Here is a 19778-nt window from a genome sequence, read left to right as displayed (position 1 = left end):
CAGCTCAGAGACGCCTTGCACAGCACCCAGCAGCTCGCTGGACTACATCAGATGTCTAAAATGTTGAGAATATTTAATGTCATCTGGACGAGCAAATTCAAAACACACTGAAGGAATAATTACAGAATAATGAAATTACAGAATAATAGTAATTTCCCTTTACATGGAAGATGAACAGGTTTCGCTCTGATTAAAGGTCCCGTATTCAATTGTCATCCCTTTTTCATATTGATCAGCACCACAGTAGAGTTGTTGTATTTAATTAGGAACTCTCTGGGGTCGCCAGACTGTATAGAACGGAACCGCCTAAATCTGCTATTTTCTGTGTGCTGTGTTTGTAAAGGTTTGATGGTTAAAATACGTACAATTCGTTTCTTCTTTTTTCTCGAATCCCATCTATGAAAGCTATATCTGCACTCACTTCACCACGGCTGACGTCACAGCCGGCGACGCTGGGGCGGCTTCCAGCAACCACGTGTGTGGGGCGGGGTTAGCCGGCGACGCTCTGGAGATTTACTCATGTTTGGCCCATCCCAAGTGGTCAGTAGAAGAACTGCAACTTTACTTCCTTCACTCCTTGTGTTGAAGTGTTGGTGTTTGTTCTAGCCCAGAAGACAACTGAGGTCACGAGGAGATGGTTGGTTCCTTCACCAGTGGTGTTTCTGGGTTGGACTGATTATTAAGTGTGTGACAGTTTTACTTTTCCTCTTCTGCACAAAGACGTCACCTCTGTCAGCCATTTTGCTCTGGTGCCCTGCCCTCCCCTCTCGTCTGACCCATACCCTCCCCTCTGCAGATTTTGGCAGCATGATTCATCAATTCCCCACGTCCATCAGCTGGGGACTTTGTGTGTGTGTGTGTGTGTGTTTGAACTGCATCTTTTTTGCAGTCACTGTCTTAAATCAAAAATAAAAACTGGCCTGTTGAAGGCGGTGGCCTGCGTTCAGGGCCACGTCATTTTTAGCCTATCTGCAGTGATGGATGGAAATGTCGCATAGAACGGGTGATAAACCTGCTTTGACAGTTTTTTTTAGGCCTGAAGACGGTCCTCGCGGCCCTGTGTCCAGACTGACGAGGTAGTAAAGAAGAAATCATGCTGTCTGCTGAGTGTCGGCGTGTTGTTTTTTGTTGTTGGAAGTGGAAGTTGATCTTCCTGCTTGTTGATTTTATGCTGCTTGAATGAGCGTAGCAGAGTTGAAGTGTTCCAGGAAGAGACATCCGCTTCTTAGTTTGTTTTGCAAACAGTCATGTGATGAGGAGGTTGTAAAGAAAAGCTCTGCTGAAGCCTGACACCTGTCTGAGGCCTTCTCAATGATGTTTTCACATCAGGAGGGAAATGTTTCTAAAGTCACAGAGAAGCAGTGTTCTCGTTGTGTTTTTAATTCTTCCTCAGAAGAGCCTGAGCCTGGATGATGATATGTTACAAGTCATTCATCAGATCAACGATAAAATTTACTGGTTTCCTGTACTGATGAGTCTTAAAATGTGATCCGATGGTTAGGGTTAGACCCCCTGCTGGGCTATTGGAAAGAACCGCTTACGTAAGCGGTGGGGGCGGAGTTATTAAGACCAACGGCAGAAGCAAGACTGCGAGATGGCGCCATTTTCAAATAAGCAACAAATTAATTTGGATGCAGCAAAGCAGCAGTGGTCTGTGGAGGAGACAACCTGTCTTTTAGCGATATGCAAATACTTTGTTGTGGCTTCAACTTTAGCGCCAATGCAAAATAGGGCTGTTCGATTAATCGATTTTAAATCGTAATCGCGATTATGTAATTAGAACGATGTCAAAACGTGAAAATCGTAAAATCGATTTTTCACTTTTTTTTTTTTTTGTTTTTTACCTTGTCTGCACACATATTAATGATTGATACCATATTAATGATTGATGGAAATACCTCTCAATACCTGCGACAAGTGCCCCATCGGAGAGGCTCTTTAGTGTAGGAGGGGGCGTTGTAACATGCCACCGGGCATCCCTCAAGCCAGATGCGGTAGACCGGCTCGTGTTCCTTGCAAAAAACTTGCAAATGTGAACAGCAAATGTAATGACTGACATTACACACATCTACCTCCTTCATGGGTTGCATTATTATTTAGCATGCAAAGACCCAGTTTAGTTTAATTAGACAATGTCTTGTTTTATTTAATTGGAAATATAACTTACTGTATGTTTGCAAGTGCTGATTTGCTGATTTTTTTTTTTCAGAGATAAAACTTTATATTATATTTTTTTAAACTTTTTTTCAACTTATTTTACAGAGTTTTGCACTTTATTCATTCATTTTTGGTTTAATAAGAGCAAAGTTTGCACTTAAAGCCCAATGGGGCAAATGTTCAATAAAAAAACAGCATATTTGAAATAATTTCTTTGCCTTTTGTCAATTCACAAAATAATCGTAATCGAAAATCGGATTTTGAGAGAAAAAAATCGAGATTTTATTTTTGGGCAAAATCGAACAGCCCTAATGCAAAAGCAGCAACGTAACTGACGTTTACAGTGACGTAATGACGTGGCTCCCCTTAGCTCCTGAGCTATGAAAAAACAAACCAGTTCCGAACCAGCATCAGCACTGGACCAGAACAGCCCTGGAACCAGTTTGGTAGAAAAGGGGTATGGGTGAGGGATTTTCATCCTCTGCCAAGTGTCCCTTCGTGTTTTGCTCAGAGGAAAGGAGCTACCCAGTTCAGGACTATCGTAGCTGTCGCACCCATGTGGAGCACAGCAGCTGCGGGTTAATGTGAAGAACACCACCACAGAGACCTGTTTTGATCCCCCCGTCACCCGTGTCGCTGGCTCACTTCATGGAGTCACCAAACACGTGGTCGGACGTCCGTGATCTGAATTCTGACCACCGATGTGGAGTCTCCGCGGTCTGAACTCACACTTGCTAATCACTGTCAGGGAGCAGCGCAGAATACTTAACATTGTTTGCTAATCCTGACGCTTGATGGATGTCTGGCTTACACACACACACACACAGGCCGTAAAGGTCAGCGTATGTATAATGCAGCAGTCGAGTCATCCGCTGACTCACATGACATCTCGGTGAGAAACGTTTTTCTGTCTTTTTAAACTAACGAAAAGTGTTTTGTCACCTCAGAAAGGAGCTGTGAACTCTGGGAAAGGTTTCACGCTCATGTGACAGACTGGTTCTGACGGTCCACTTATCAGGACAAAATAAAGCAAATTGGTTTTACGAGGTCCTGAAACGAGGTGAACACAAACACCACATGACTTGTTAAACTGTCACTGTTTATTCTGCCAAAACTGAGATGACAACGGAGGAGCGTGTGAGAGGAGAATAAACAAATTACATAATTCAGAGTTCAGAAGGAGCATCACAAGACCTTCAGTTGAAGTCACAAGTCGCATCTCTGCGTTGTTTATACGTCTGCCTCATATGCAGCCGGTTTGGGGGGCTGAACCCAATCTTTAAAGATGAGCATTTGATGATGAGGCCTTTTGAAGCTCTCGGCAGGCCTCCGTGTTGAGGAGGCACAGGGGACCTTCAGCGCTTCAGACCACATTTGGATGTTTTGAGTCACTGCCAACCAAGGAGCTACACACCTGTGGTTCCTCTATTGATTAACAGCTGGGTGTATTCTGGTTGGACTCCTGGAAGATTGACGGATGACTTGAATATGAATTAATATTAATCTTTCTCATTGTTGAATGCTGAAGTTTAGTTATCGAAATTGATGTTTAGCAACAGCTTCTTCTCATAATACTGCTGATTAGGGCTGGACGATTCTGGAAAAAATGAGAATGACGATTTTTTTGCTTAGAATTGAGATCACGATTCTCTCACGATTTTTTTCCAATATAACATTTATTGCACTTATTACTTTAACTTTGCAACAGCTGAACAAAAATATAATAACAATAAACATCTCTTTTCTTCTTTACACAAACCTTTGAATAATTTAAACAATAATAACAATTTTGAACAATATTTGTTCCTCCCTGAGTTGAACACCCTTTCAGAAAGGGGACTTGTAACAGATCCTGTAGTTCTGAGGCAACAAATTATTCCTCTGGCTGGGATGAACCCCCCATTGCCTTTTGCTGCTATTAAGAAGCTGCCGATACAAAAGGTAAACGTTACAAAAAATATGATGGTGCCTGATAAAAGACTGGCATCAACTTTGTAACAGCTGACATTGAACATAAAAACAATAAACATCCAAAAAAAAAAAAAAAATTTAATTGTCGTCATTTGGAAATGAGATTGCGTTCAAGCATGAATCGAGATCGCGATTTTTTTTTTAACGATTAATCGTGCAGCCCTACTGCTGATGATGTTCCCAACTGGCGTTGTGTTGGGACACCTGAATGCTCCAAACCCCCCCAAGTAACAAAACATCTGCTTTAGAGTCCTGCACATCTGATCTGATGATCAGTTTATCAATGATGGTGATCGGTTCATCCATTAAGACGATGGTTGGCAGGGGACGACGGTTGTCTGTTTGGCGGGGGATTATGGTCGGCTCTGGCGGCATCAAGGAGTACATGGATTATAGATATTTCTTGTCCTCATTTTTGTGAAATCGTGGCACAAAGCAAACTGGTCACACTTCTGTTGATCAGAGATTCATTGAATACCAAAATTATTGTACTAATTTCATACTTTACTGAGAAGACGTGGCATGGTCCGTAACACCAGTAAAGGCTGGTTTCAGAGATAACATCATGCCCACACAGGCAAGCACATCCGTCAAGGCCGCGGCGGTCCGTGACGACTAGGCAGCAGCTGTCAGAACAAACTGGCCCGTATTTTTAGTCGATTCAGGTGACCTCACTAATGAGACGAAGCTCAGAGGAACTCGGCTCTGTCTGGAGCTGGAGAGAGAGAGTGTGTGTGGGTGTATATGTGTGTGTATGTGAGAGACTTCTCAGGAAGAGGCCATTTGTTGAATTAGCTGGGCAGTGTTGAAGTGTTCAGAGATTAAGGTTAATCCTGGAGTCTTGGTGATTTTCCCCTCACTCTCAAGGCCTCTCTGGCACTTTCAGTCCTCAACCCTGAAAACCTATTTGTGGTCATTTTGTGGAGGTGGAACCACTCGGCCTTGCACAAACGGCATATGTGGATGCATGTGAGTTTAAACAGATGAGCCTCAGTGTCGTTGCTGCAGTGGAGGGGAAATGATGCATCACGTCTGCAAGACTGATAAAGCAGGGGGAAGAAGACGAGAGGAAGGGTGATGGTCGGAGTTAGAACCAGAAAACTTCTCCACGCTGAATCAGCGAGGCCATGAGATGAAGACGAACAGCAACTTTTTATAGGCATTAAAGTTCATTTCCAGTTGATTTTTCATCTTGTCTGTCTCTGAACACATCTGTTTCTCTCAGCTTCATTTCATTTATCTACTTTTTTTACTTTCAAAGTTGCTCAAAGACACATCACAGTCCTGCAAAAGTTTGGACACCCTCCTTTAATCCTGGTTTTAACATATAAAAACAGAATTTATCAGACTGTAGTGGATTTTAGTGCTGGGGGAGAAAACTGAGAGAACTACTTCTACTGTGCTTTTCAACAAAAATGAGGGAAAAAAACAGGTTTTCTGGAGCAGGAAAATGAAAACATTTAGCGTACTTTTTTTAGGAGCGAAACTAGATTTTAGAAACCTGCAAATTTGGGAATAAAAAGAGATTATTAGTCAACAGCTTGTGAATTTAGGCAGAGTCATCTTGGTGTTTACATCAGTCTCTGTAGCGATTAACATAATTTCGATGGGGATTTGGATCGTCTAATCTTTTTGTTCTCAGGAATTGGGTTTCATTAGGGGTTCTTGACAAAATGTCCTGACCTGCTGTAGACCTGCTAAAACTACAATTCAGCATCCAGCAGCTCCACCTGTATCGAAATGAAGCTGCCAGTCCGCTCCAGCTGGTTAATAAACGTAACTGTCATAGATACGTGTCCAGAGAATTTAGGAAGTCGTCTGCTGACACTTCAGGAGACATTTGTACACCTGCCGAGCTGCACTCACACTTCATCGTCTTCCAGGACAACTATGAAGGCTGCGGCGACCTTCCAGACCAATAATAAATCCTGTTAACAGTCTATTTCTGCTAATGCTCAACTCTAATCTGAGGACGACGTGCGGGCAAGTCCCGCAAGAACATGCAAACACCAACTTGGATCACACGACCACAGACTGGGTCTGGAAGGAGGGCATGTGAACATCATCATCATAATATCCAGTATTACGTGAGGGTTAGACCAATCAGTTCAAACGGTAACGTAGCGTCTTCCAGATTCTGATAAACCGTGTAGAAGAGGGTCAGAAACACAACTACAGACACCTGCAACTACTGACACGACACCTAGAACAACATACAACTATAGACACCTTTCTTTCTCTGCTCCACCCGGCTGGTCTTCAGCAGGAGGGTCCCCCTTATGATCCAGGTTTCTTCCCTCTTAAAGGGGAGTTTTTACCTGCCGTTGTTGATGTAATGATTCTGGTCTCTGGAAAGATCCTAGAGACAACTTGTATTGTAATAGACACTATAGGGCTGTTTGATTTGGCCCAAAAATAAAATCTCGATTTTTTTCTATCAAAATCCGATTTTTGATTACGATTACGATTATTTTGTGAATTGACAAAAGGCAAAGAAATGATTTCAAATATGCTGTTTTTTTATTGAACATTTGCCCCATTGGGCTTTAAGTGCAAACTTTGCTCTTATTAAACCAAAAATGAATGAATAAAGTGCAAAACTCTGTAAAATAAGTTGAAAAAAAGTTTAAAAAAATATAATAAAATATAAAGTTTTATCTCTGGGAAAAAAAAAAAACAGCAAATCAAATCAGCACTTGCAAACAATACAGTAAGTTATATTTCCAATTAAATAAAACAAGACATTTTCTAATAAAACTAAACTGGGTCTTTGCATGCTAAATAATAATGCAACCCATGAAGGAGGTAGAGGTGTGTAATGTCAGTCATTACATTTGCTGTTCACATTTGCAAGTTTTTTGCAAGGAACACGAGCCGGTCTACCGCATCTGGCTTGAGGGATGCCCGGTGGCATGTTACAACGCCCCCTCCTACACTAAAGAGCCTCTCCGATGGGGCACTTGTCGCAGGTATTGAGAGGTATTTCCATCAATAATTAATATGGTATCAATCATTAATATGTGTGCAGACAAGGTAAAAAAAAAAAAAGTGAAAATCGATTTTACGATTTTCACGTTTTAACATCGTTCTAATTACATAATCGCGATTACGATTTAAAATCGATTAATCGAACAGCCCTAAGACACTATATAAATAAAACTGAATTGAAAAAAAATGAATTGAATCAACATCTACACCTAACTACAACCACTTACACCAACAAGTAAAAAGAGGTTTCAAAACACTTCAGAAACTTGTGGGTGACATCTCAGGGGGCGTGGTCAGTTCTCCTCCTATACTCTATACTTTTATTTTCTGTCACCAGCTGCACTTGGAACCTTTTGCTGATAATTGTGAATTTTGGGCAGACGGTGGAGGAATTGTTTGAACTGTTGACTTAGTGGATTGTAAACCGACTCAGATGACGGACTACAAGTACAGCATCACTCCCAGAATGCTGTCCAGCTTTGCAGCAATGATATTCTGTAGAGACTGGTATTTATTCTTCGTGGTTGTCGTCCCCATCTCTCCGTCAGGTCCTGTCGTCTCCGTGACGACCTCGAGCAGCAGTTTGAATCTAGAAATGTGACAACGAAGCAGCTGTTCTACAGCGGTTGGGTTCAGCCGGCGGACCCTGCCAGACCTCCAGGGGGTGCGGGGTGGGATCACACCCTGCTGAGCCTCTCTTCTGTGTTCACACACAGCTCATAGCCACGGAGACAGTTACCATGGTAACGGTGCGTCTCTGCTCTGCAGGCATGATGGATGTTTTTTCCTCCCCTCAGCCCCTCAGATAAGGTTTCAGTGCTGTGTCACACCCTCATCCATCGCCTAATCAATAACCCACCGTTGTTCTCTCTGTCACATGCACATGTGTGCACGTGGAGCATCAGCAGCTCCAAAAAAAGACGACCTCGTTGTTTTGAAGGAGCTGCAGCGCAGTGCGTGCGTGTACAGCTGCCTCCCTTCACTGAAGGTGATCATAGATTCTGTTTCCCTTCTGGAAACGTCTTCAGTATCTGATCCTGCAACGCAGCCGTTCCTCTGGATATCACAGATGTTCTGTTGTAGACTCCATGGCCACTGGCCTGATGGTCGTCTGGATGATGTCTTTCCCTGTAAATTGAAGGAGACGTGCTGATGGTTGTCGCTGATTGCAGTAACCACCAGTCATGACGCAGCCACGGTCATTTTTTGCACGTTTCTGCCAGTTTGTCACGTTCACGTTTTATTTACTTATGAACGTCATTATTTTTTTTTCTTTTGATTGCAAAAGAAAAGGTTACTAGCCACAGAAATTAAAAATTGTAAAATTGAAGAATGGAATAATAATAATAATACATTTTATTTATATAGCGCGGAACAGTGGTGGTGTCCAGAAACAGTCCTGCAGACGTGTGAAGTGACTGTGGGCGTGGTCCTGTCATGTGTCACATGCGCCCCTGAGCCTCTTGTTGCCCCCACTTCCCCCGTCTCCCAGTTAAGGTCCTAGCCTGGACAAATGTGGGTTTCTCCTCTACTCAACCTTTTCCCAGTGGGCACATGCAGGCCAATTTCAGACTTTAAAATACAGGATGAACTTTGGAAACGCCTTCATTAAATTCTGACTCAAAAGGAACTTCAGATTTTTCATGGAAAGATTGGAAACCTGCACATCTGCAGAAGAAAAAAATCTGAATTTCTGACTTCATAAATTCACAAATTTATGAAAAAAAAAACCTCTTGTAATGTCAGAACACACAATTGGACCTTTTGCATTTGTAGAAAACACCAAAACATTAGTATCCAGCACAGTCAGTACACGTGTGAGCTCTGATTGCAGTTGGGGGTCACGGTAGAGTTGTTTTTGGCGACTGCTCGTTGTATTCAAACAGGATTCAACATCTGGAGAGCAACGTTTTGAGTGTTGTCTACTCCTCTGATGCCGTACAAACGCTGCAGAGTTACATTTTCAATCGCATCAAGGTTTTTATGGTGTTATCGTCAATATCAACAGAAAGATCAGCAGCTTCTGTTTGTTTCAGGCTTCCTGCTGTTCAAGGACTTCTGCATGAACGAGATCGACGAAGCCGTTCCTCAGCTCAAGTTCTACGAAGAAGTAAGTCTGCGGCGTGTGTGTGGGATTAGGTTATGAGGCGGGGCGCAGATTAGGCCTGTAATCTCTCAGATTTAGATCCCAGAAAGCGCTTTGTGAGCCGACCCGCTGCTTCCGTTTCAGATCAAGGACTATGAGAAGCTGGACTCGGAGGAGGAACGCCTGAGCCGCAGCCGGCAGATCTACGACGTCTACATCATGAAGGAGCTGCTGTCCTGTTCACACGTGAGGATACATGGCACACACACCTGCTGGAGAGCTGGGTGCTGAGGGGACCATCACAGAGCTGCCACTCGTGGCCACCTGCTGTGTACAACCAGTAACCCGTTAAGTGGTTTACGGCGGAGACACCGGTGGATGTGGTGTACATAAGGCGGTCTGTGTAGGTTTCTGCTGGCTCTATAACTAATAATAAAGGTGGTGCTCCAGGACGTGAGCCTTTGTTTGGTAAAGAAGGGAGGAGCCTTCAACACGATTAAAATCAGCTCCCTCAGTGATGCATGGTGGTGGGAGTGTCATGCTTCAGAACCTCTCTGGTGCCATGGGTTTCGTGTCCTCCCATTCACAGCCATTTCCACTAGTGATGCACCGAAATGAAAATTTGTGGCCGAAACCGAAACCGAAAATAATAATAAACACTTGGCCGAATACCGAACAATACCGAACATGGTTCTTCGCAGTTTTTCATTTATTTTGCCAATTTTTTCACCATTGCATAAATCAAATAAATTTGATTTAGGCATGCTTTTAAAAGAAAAATATCTTTTACAAAATTACAAGGTAGAAAACATTTGTTGAACATAAAAAAACTGAACATTTTTTAATTTCCCAGCATTTCTTAAATATTCCATTATACCAGCAAAGAACAATAACTTAAAATAAATAAATTAGCAAAATACATTTTTTGGCCATCTTTGAGCTTAGGTTAGGCTTAACTGACTGAACATTGTAACATAGGCCTTAAAACAATAAAAATGCATTAAAGCGCTCAGGGTTTTTTATCATTTCAAATGATAAATCAAACTTGTAGCTGAAAGATGCAGATGTGCCCCTTCTAGATATTTGAGCAGAACATTCATTGCAAACAGCCATTCTTGTATTATTCTTTGCCACTCTAAAATACTTCCACACTGCTGACATTTTTGCACCGCACCACTTCACTCACGCTCTTCGCTGTTTGATTTCCTCATCTAAACGCACCTGTAATAGATTGATTTATGGTGTTTTGGTTCCACCTCCTGGTGAATGTTAGTTAAATTCTTATGTGGTTAGTTTTTGGTTGGCCAACGATTTATGTGGTGCGCAACAGTTACGGAGCGGCCAGTCCGCCGTTATTAATTGTTCGTTTTTTTTCCCCACTTATTCCACCGAACACCGAAAGTGTTTTTTTGCCATTTTCGGCCGAACAATTTCGGTTACCGAACAATTTCGGTTACCGAACAATCGGTGCATCACTAATTTCCACTGGTCCAAAACGTACCGAACCCGTCACAGTGGGGCAAGGGCGGGCTTTTTGTGATGAATCACACAAGAGTGTCCAAGAGTCATGATTCAAACCAACCAAGATAACAGAGGAAGCCCATAACAGAGTTCCTGCCATATGGCCTTGCATAAATACAGATGTAGTCTTTTTAAATGAGATGTGTCATTTTAGAGCAGGGATCTCAGAAATAGGTAATGCAGGTAATGCAGATTCCAGTCTTGATCATATCAGCCCAAATACTTTACAAACCCCTGCACAACAGTACATGCATACAAGCTGAAAGTCTGGGTTCCTTAATGGCTTAACACACCACCCTGTGGCTGCTGTGCGTCTGTGAGCAGCAGCGTGGAGTAGAGCTGAAGTTTGGTTGTTGATGTTGATGCTGTCTGCAGCCAATCAGTTACTAATCAGAGTGCCTGCTCGCTCAATCGCCACAGCTCCAGCTTCACAGCAGCAGCAGCGCTGCGTTCCACAGGCCGGGAGAACAATCTCGCTCACAAAAGCTCTCACTCACATCTCTAACCCCCATCATGTTCTGCTCTCTTTGTTGCAGCCATTTTCCAAGAAGGCCGTGGACCACGTCCAGAGTCATCTGGCCAAGAAGCAGGTTCCCCCAAACCTGTTTCAGGTGTGAACACACACACACACACACACACTAGGCATGGGGCGATATACAATATTATCGTATATCGCGATAAAAAACGGCCGCAATAACGTTATCGTGGGGTACTGTAATTATCGCCAAATTTTTTTTTTTTTTTTGGTCACACAAGGCTACCAGCCAGGTAGAAGCCAGTGTTATTTTTTTCATGTATTTTATTAATATTATTTATTATTATTATTTATTTAATATTTTTTCAGAGAGTAGTACAATCCGTGTGCATTTGACTACTGTGGCACTTTATTTTCACTCAATCTTTGTGTTGGCCATGCAGCTTTTGTTTTGTATACTACAGAGCAGTGCCTTTATTTTATTATTTTTCCAGAGAGCCGTACTAAGCAGCAGGCAGCCAGCCACTGTTAAAGTTTCAGAGAGTAATACAATCAGTGTGCATTTGGCTCTACTTTGTCACTTTATTTCTATTTGTCACTTATTTCTTTCGACTCTCAGGGAAGTATTTTCTTACAAAAAAAGAAAGTTCAAATAAGTACCGGTACCGGTACTATAGTTTACACTTTGTAATGCATAACATTTACAGTACACTATTTGTTCTCTACCTCAAGTGTCACTGTGTTGAGAATGATTTGAGAATAAATGTTCTGAAGGAACCAGTGGATCCACGGTTAGTGTTTTTCCTTGCATATTAAGAATTTTATAAGCGACACGCTAATATCGTGATAATATCGTAATCGTGATATTTTTGTCCACTAATATCGTGATATGAAATTTTCATATCGTCCCATGCCTCACACACACACACACACACACACACACACACACACACACACACACACACACACACACACACACACACACACACACACAGAGCTCAGCAGCAGCTGATGGTCATTTCATTATATAAAAACTAAATGTCTGTTCGTGTAAATGTACAAGTTCAGACACCGGTGGTAACGGAGGTCACACGTCTCTGGGTGTGATTACTCTCTGACCCATACACATGCGTATACCGGCGAGGACGTCACTGACTCACCACATTGTAATGATGTCAGCGTGCCTCTAGGTGGCATCATAAAAAGACCACCTCCCTTTGTTTCTGTGATTCGGGTCAGAACTCAGCATCTCAGTAGAAACACCTCCAACCCGCGGCGAAGCCTGGTGGTGGAGGGGTGATGGTGCGGGCCTGTTCTGCAGGGATACAACATGACTCAAGCTGTCACAGACGATTTAGATCAGCCCTCACGTCTGCTGAGGAAGGAGCTCTGAGAGCACGCACATGAGACCAAAGCCCAGCATTGCTTGTGTCCCATCATGCACCAGGTCCTTCGCAGCTTCTCTCTCTCCAGGAGCCCTGAGCTCCTTGGCAGCGTTTGAATAAAGCTGAATTCAGTCTGCTCCATATCAGCTGTTCTCAATTTGCAGCATGTGTCTGGTATTATTTTTAACATCGGTTAAGAAGCAACAATTGTGTGGAGGCAACAAAAGAGAGAAACCTCCAAAAACATCAATCTAATCAACAGTTTCTCCTTTTAGACCCTTAATGGGCTTAAAATGATCTCCAGTGACGTTTTCAGATCCTCAGGGTTTCCTCCATTGCTCAGTTGTCTGTTTCCCTCCGCAGCCGTACATCCTGGAGATCTGCGACAGCTTGAGGGGGAACATCTTCCAAAAGTTCATCGAGAGGTGAGGCGCCACGCCTGGCAACCGGACCTTGCTGCTCTGAATACTCACATTGAACCTCTTTCTTCTCTTTTCTCAGCGACAAATTCACCCGATTCTGCCAGTGGAAGAACGTGGAGCTCAACATCCACGTGAGTAGAAGCTCGTCAGCTGGTTCCTCTCCAGCTGAGGAGAGAGATCTACCCTGGTTCACAACTGCAGCTCCAACACAGCACTTTGTAAAGCTCGTAAACTCACATTTGATTGACTGCAGGACACAGACTGGGCTCAGGAAGGGTACCATCAGCTTGTTTTTATATATATTTATACTCAGAGGTATCAGCAACAACATGCCAGAAGCCTATAAAGCCAGTTTAGTCATTGTTTGAAGCTTTAAAAAAGATATATTTTTTTACATATAAAAATCCCAGAAGCACCCAAGAAGCCATCACTACAAAAGCTGGTTCAGGGTGGCGTTTATTGCTCTGCGTCTTCTCCTCCTCTTCTAACAACAGTCCATGAACATCTGGAAGTGAGGAGACCAGCTGATGGAGGTTTAGGAGAGGACTGTTGTCCCGGTCTGGTCTGGGGCAGGACCAGAGCTGCTTAACAGTCCTGATCAAATGTTTCCAGGTGGTTCAAGGTCTGTAGGAGACCAGCTCGCCTCCTGGAGTCTTCTACCATGAAACCTTGCTGTATGCGGTTTAACATCCTCTTGCCGATGCAAGAACTTCCCTGAGGAGGAGGTTTGGCAGTTCTGTGTTTCTGGTCCAGAGGACACAAAGATGATTCGCTGTAGAGCTTTGACTCGGATAAGAGTCGGCGCTGACACAGGAGCAGCACACACTTGTTGATGGTCATCCTCATGTTTAATTAGAAGCTGGATTATTTGGTATTTCTTGAGCCACTAACATCTGAGTGTGTCCCCTGCAGTCCTGCGTCATTGAATAATAAATAATCTTGCATCTGAAAGTCTGGGGAGGAAACCCAACCAACTTCTTACATATCAAATCAGCGGCACGACTGTGCTGCTACGCCGCCTGTGAGCATCGTCTCAGAGCCGTTTGAGCAACCTGCCCCATCCCCGACACACAGAAGCCCCTTTCACACAGCCAGTTCGAGGCGGGAACGTTGCGCCTTTAAGCCGCCTCGCAGTTCTGTGTGAAAGTCACGGAGGCGGAATGGGGGGGCCAAGTGGCCCCACCAATAAGCCGGCAGCGGAGGTAGTCACAGAGCCGTCACAGAGACGAAACGGGGTCTGTGTGAATGACACAGCCGGCATGCCGCTGACATGACGGTCGAACTGACGCTGTCGTCACGCCTCTGATTGCGGAACGCCGGCATGCTGTGTGAATTTACAGACGGGAGCGGCGTTATGCCGGCGTTGTATGGTTCTGTGTGAACCAACATAGGCGGCGTATTGGCAGGACTTCTTTACACCAATATTGCGGAATCTCTGTGTGAAAGGGGCTAGAGACTCCTTTCCTGAATACTTCGATGATACTTAGCAGTGTAGATGAAAAGATCTTTAGTTTAATGCTGAGGAACATTCTTCTAATACTAATTGTTCCTCCAGCCTCTTTTTACGCATTTTTTTACTTATATTTTTTTTACCAAAGACTAAAAGTCATGAAATTAAAACGTCTCTCGTTAAACATCCAACTTCTTTTATTTATATCCTACACAGCATTCCAACTACAGTGGGGAGAACAAGTATTTGATACACTGCCGATTTTGCAGGTTTTCCCACTTGAAAAGCATGTAGAAGTTTGTAATTTTTATCATTTTTATCAATTTTCATCATTTTTATCATCTTCAATTGTGAGTGATGGAATCTAAAAAAAAATCCAGAAAATCACATTGTATGATTTTTAAGTAATTAATTTGCATTTTATTGCATGACATAAGTATTTGATCACCTGTCAACCAGTAAGACTTCCGGCTCTCACAGACCTGTTAGTTCTTCTTTAAGAAGCCCTCCTGTTCTCCACTCATTACCTGTATTAACTGCACCTGTTTGAACTCGTTACCTGTATAAAAGACACCTGTCCACACACTCAATCAAACAAACTCCAACCTCTCCACAATGGCCAAGACCAGAGAGCTGTGTAAGGACATCAGGGATAAAATTGTAGACCTGTACAAGGCTGGGATGGGCTACAGGACAATAGGCCAGCAGCTTGGTGAGAAGGCAACAACTGTTGGTTCAAGATGACGGTCAATCTCCCTCGGTCTGGGGCTCCATGCAAAATCTCACCTGGTGGGGCATCAATGATCATGAGGAAGGTGAGGGATCAGCCCAGAACTACACGGCAGGACCTGGTCAATGACCTGAAGAGAGCTGGGACCACAGTCTCAAAGAAAACCATTAGTAACACACTACGCCGTCATGGATTAAAATCCTGCAGCGCACGCACCGCCCCCTGCTCAAGCCAGTGCACGTCAAGGCCCGTCTGAAGTTTGCCAATGACCATCTGGATGATCCAGAGGAGGAATGGGAGAAGGTCATGTGGTCTGATGAGACTAAAATAGAGCTTTTTGGTCTAAACTCCATTCGCCGTGTTTGGAGGAAGAAGAAGGATGAGTACAACCCCAAGAACACCATCCCAACCGTGAAGCATGGAGGTGGAAACATCATTCTTTGGGGATGCTTTTCTGCAAAGGGGACAGGACGACTGCACCGTATTGAGGGGAGGATGGATGGGGCCATGTATCGCGAGATCTTGGCCAACAACCTCCTTCCCTCAGTAAGAGCATTGAAGATGGGTCGTGGCTGGGTCTTCCAGCATGACAACGACCCGAAACACACAGCCGGGGCAACTAAGGAGTGACTCCGTAAGAAGCATTTCATGGTCCTGGAGTGGCCTAGCCAGTCTCCAGACCTGAACCTAATAGAAAATCTTTGGAGGGAGCTGAAAGTCCGTATTGCCCAGCGACAGCCCCGAAACCTGAAGGATCTGGAGAAGATCTGTATGGAGGAGTGGGCCAAAATCCCTGCTGCAGTGTGTGCAAACCTGGTCAAGAACTACAGGAAACGTCTGATCTCTGTAATTGCAAACAAAGGTTTCTGTACCAAATATTAAGTTATGTGTTTCTGATGTATCAAATACTTATGTCATGCAATAAAATGCAAATGAATTACTTAAAAATCATACAATGTGATTTTTTTTTTAGATTCTGTCACTCACAGTTGAGGAGTACCTATGATAAAAATTACAGACTTCTACATGCTTTTCAAGTTGGAAAACCTGCAAAATCGGCAGTGTATCAAATACTTGTTCTAAATTCTAAATCGATTCTAAATCGATTCTCATATTAATTCCTAAAAATCGATTCGTATGTCTAAAGGTCGTTTTTTTTTATTATTACATTTTAGCCCAGTGAACTTTAATCCCAGTAGTCACGTCATTTGATTCACGTATGCGCATGGTGTAAAACTATCAAACAATGAACATGGCGTCGAAGAGTAGCGGTCGCGTTAACAAAGCGCCAGTTTTGAAAAACTTGTGAAAGGTTTAAATCTCGTATCTCGTGTCAATTCGGGTTCAGAAATGATGGCAAGAAAGGTGAGCTGGACAAAAGTGATTTTCATGGCATGCCAAATGGAAGTGAAGTATTGTGGTAATACAACCAATCTCAGGAACCATATGTTGCATCATCACCAAGATCTCCTATTCCGAGCTGTCAAAAAACATTTTTAATAACACCAACCCAAATCGATATTGGATCGAATCAAATCTTATATAATTGATTCTGAATCTTAAGAATCGGAATCGAATTGATTCTTGACATTTGAATCGATCCCCAACCCTAATCCCAACATTTGTGAAGCTGAGATTTTAAATACTTGTTCAAACATTGATTGACACAACAGCGTGCTGCTGTCAGGTATGTAGACACAGATGACTCTTAATGGATCAAAAAGCTCTTTAATCTGCACCCGAACCAGAAACCGGCGCATTTCTTTGTTGTTCAGGGCATGAAAACGCTCCACAGGCTTCAGTAAAGTCTCTCTGCTCCTCTGTCCTCCCTCAGCTGACCATGAATGACTTCAGCGTCCACCGGATTATCGGCAGGGGCGGCTTCGGGGAGGTGTACGGCTGCAGGAAGGCCGACACGGGGAAGATGTAAGGGCAACCACAGAGCAGGATGTTGCAGTAGGTGCGGTTGTGGTGTTCTGGTAACGTTTGTTGTTCTGACGTCAGGTACGCCATGAAGTGTTTGGACAAGAAGAGGATCAAGATGAAGCAGGGCGAGACGCTGGCGCTCAACGAGAGGATCATGCTGTCGTTGGTCAGCACGGGGGTGAGTTAAAGCGGTCACCGCAAGGTTCTGAACCGCCGGACAGCTCAACGAGAACTGTTAACCAGCTCTGAGCTGCAGGAAGTGAAGCCATGATTACTTGAACTAAAGCAGATTGCACATCTAGAGAGCTGTTGGTGTTCCCGCTGGAACTACCATAGTTAGGTTAGTTTACCTTTCTCTGATCCAAACATGCGTGGTTCTGATTGGCTACTGACGAGGTCCTGAATGTGTGCTGCCAGAGCTGACCATCTCACGACCTTCCAGGCCCAACACGGGATCCTTATAAACTAACCCAGGACCTCTTGCGGCGGGTTGACGTAAACGGCCAATCAGACTCCTGATTCCACATAAACGTGCTGCTTTAGTTTGACCTGCTGAGGTCCAGAAAGAGATTCAGCCAGCTGCCGACTCCAAGCTTGTGTTACCTGCAGAACTGTTTGCATCATCCGTGGTGTCTTCTGGTTGGATTTGTGGTGTCGTAGCAGACTCGTTGCTGAAGATGCATCTTAAAAAACCTGTAGCACAAAGTTGTGAATGATTTGCTTCAGATTCATGCGATGACAAACAAGGAATTCTGGGATTGATTCCAGGTTTCTGAGTGTTGTGAATGACGAGGTTCAATTCAATTTTATTTATATAGTGTCTATTGCAAGAGAAGTTGTCTCTCGGCGCTTTCCAGAGACCCAGAACATGACCCCCGAGCAATTATTACATAAACATAACAGAAACAGTGGCAGGTAAAAAACTCCCCTAGTAGGGAGAAAAACCTTAAGCCAAACAGTGGCAAGGGAAAACTCCCCTTTAGGAGGGAAGAAACCTTGAGCAGGACCTGGATCATAAGCAAGTAGAAGTCATTAGTTTTGTGGGTGGTTGTGACGAGCAGAGGTGGACAGAGTACTCGACCCCAGTACTTGAGTAAGAGTACAAATACTACTGGTCAAAATTTACTCCGTTACAAGTAAAAGTAGCTCAGTCAAAATATTACTCGAGTAAGAGTAGAAAAGTACTTGCTTTCAAAGGTACTTAAGTATCCAAAAGTAAATGCTTTTAAATTTACTTTAAGTCAAAGTAAGAGTAAGAGTAAGAGTACATTTCTTATTTTCCACATCAGTAAATTACTATATTTTTCTGTATATATTTGTCTGTGCCCTCGTTTTTTACTCGGTCGAACTCAAACATTGAGTTAAGATACGGCCAAGGATTTTGTGAGTCCCTGCTCCGAGTCCGGCTCATTATCAGACTCAGACGACTCAGCGGATTGTCTTTCTTCTCCTGACGCAGGCGTAGCCATTGTTGTCTATGTCTTGACTTGTTGCTTCTTGCTCTGTCTTGACAAACGCAGGCTACTTTGGCGGTATCGTTTTGAGGAGGCTTGACGTATTTCCGCTTTACGTACATCCCAGTGGAGAGCGTGCACTGTGATAGGTCTCCTCCTTTGACAAAAACAGCTTGTGTCCAATAGGATTTTAGGGAAGAAGAAAAAAAGAGCAGACCTGAAAGTAACGAGTACTTTTCAGCCTTCCTAGAAATTTACTCGAGTAAAAGTAAAAATATTTGTCATGGAAATGTATTCAAGTAAGAGTAATAAGTACCAAAGAAATCTAATACTAAGGTAAAGTACAAATCCTCTGGATATGTACTTAAGTACAGTACTCAAGTAAATTTACTCCGTTACTGTCCACCACTGGTGACGAGCTTCAGGAGGATTTCACTGACGCTGTCTTTCTCCCCCCATCCAGGACTGTCCATTTATCGTGTGCATGACATACGCCTTCCACACCCCCGACAAGCTGTGCTTCATCCTGGACCTCATGAATGGTGAGCTGAGCCCCTCCCCCACCTGTGTGACATCAGCAGTGACCCATCTGTGTGAACCCTCCTCAGAACTGGTCCTCAAGGTCCCCCAGCGAGTCTTCACAGTCACCAGAATTCCTGTCAGGTCCCCCAGACTGGAGCTGCAGATACCTGCAGCTGAGAACACTGAGGGGGTGGGGCGGCGTCAGGGATCCGCCCCACCCGTTCTCATCCGTCCTCCAAGAAAATGCTTTATTGTTTGTGTCTCTGTGTCCAGGGGGTGACCTGCACTACCACCTGTCTCAGCACGGCGTCTTCAGCGAGAAGGAGATGCGTTTCTACGCAGCCGAGATCATCTTGGGTCTAGAGCACATGCACAACCGCTTTGTCGTCTACAGGGACCTTAAGGTAGAGTCCTGGTCCAGATCCCAGAACCACAGAGATAAAGCCAGCAGAACACAGATGTGCTGTTACCGCATCCAGTAACCAAGACGCCCCTTTTTAACCGCTCATCAGCTGGTGTCTCTGGGCTTTCTGTGCACCAGCTACAGACTCCATCTGGACTCTGCTTGTCTCCCTAGGGGCTCGTGTAAAGTCTGAGAGATTATGAGTCAGGATTGTTCTGCTCTCAGCCCGCATCTCTTAGCATCTCTTTATCATCTTTATAATTGTTATTGTCTTGTTATTTCAGCCTC

At 43.8% G+C, this 19778-nt stretch overlaps 1 protein-coding gene across 2 annotated transcripts in view; it reads left to right on the top strand.

Moving 5' to 3' along the window:
• Nucleotides 1–19778, top strand: part of grk3 (G protein-coupled receptor kinase 3) — a 71530-nt gene that overhangs the window by 31668 nt on the left and 20084 nt on the right. For both annotated transcript variants that reach the window (XM_061734050.1, XM_061734051.1), the window contains exons 3-11: nt 9153–9226; nt 9347–9448; nt 11260–11334; nt 12947–13008; nt 13085–13136; nt 17020–17111; nt 17190–17289; nt 19029–19107; nt 19361–19491. In XM_061734050.1, the coding sequence (XP_061590034.1) occupies nt 9153–9226; nt 9347–9448; nt 11260–11334; nt 12947–13008; nt 13085–13136; nt 17020–17111; nt 17190–17289; nt 19029–19107; nt 19361–19491 (767 nt within the window). The remainder of the gene's footprint in view (nt 1–9152; nt 9227–9346; nt 9449–11259; nt 11335–12946; nt 13009–13084; nt 13137–17019; nt 17112–17189; nt 17290–19028; nt 19108–19360; nt 19492–19778) is intronic.

The sequence above is a fragment of the Cololabis saira genome, chromosome 11, assembly GCF_033807715.1.
Source record: "Cololabis saira isolate AMF1-May2022 chromosome 11, fColSai1.1, whole genome shotgun sequence".
Lineage (NCBI taxonomy): Eukaryota > Metazoa > Chordata > Actinopteri > Beloniformes > Belonidae > Cololabis > Cololabis saira.
This window is presented reverse-complemented; position numbering and strand designations above follow the sequence as displayed.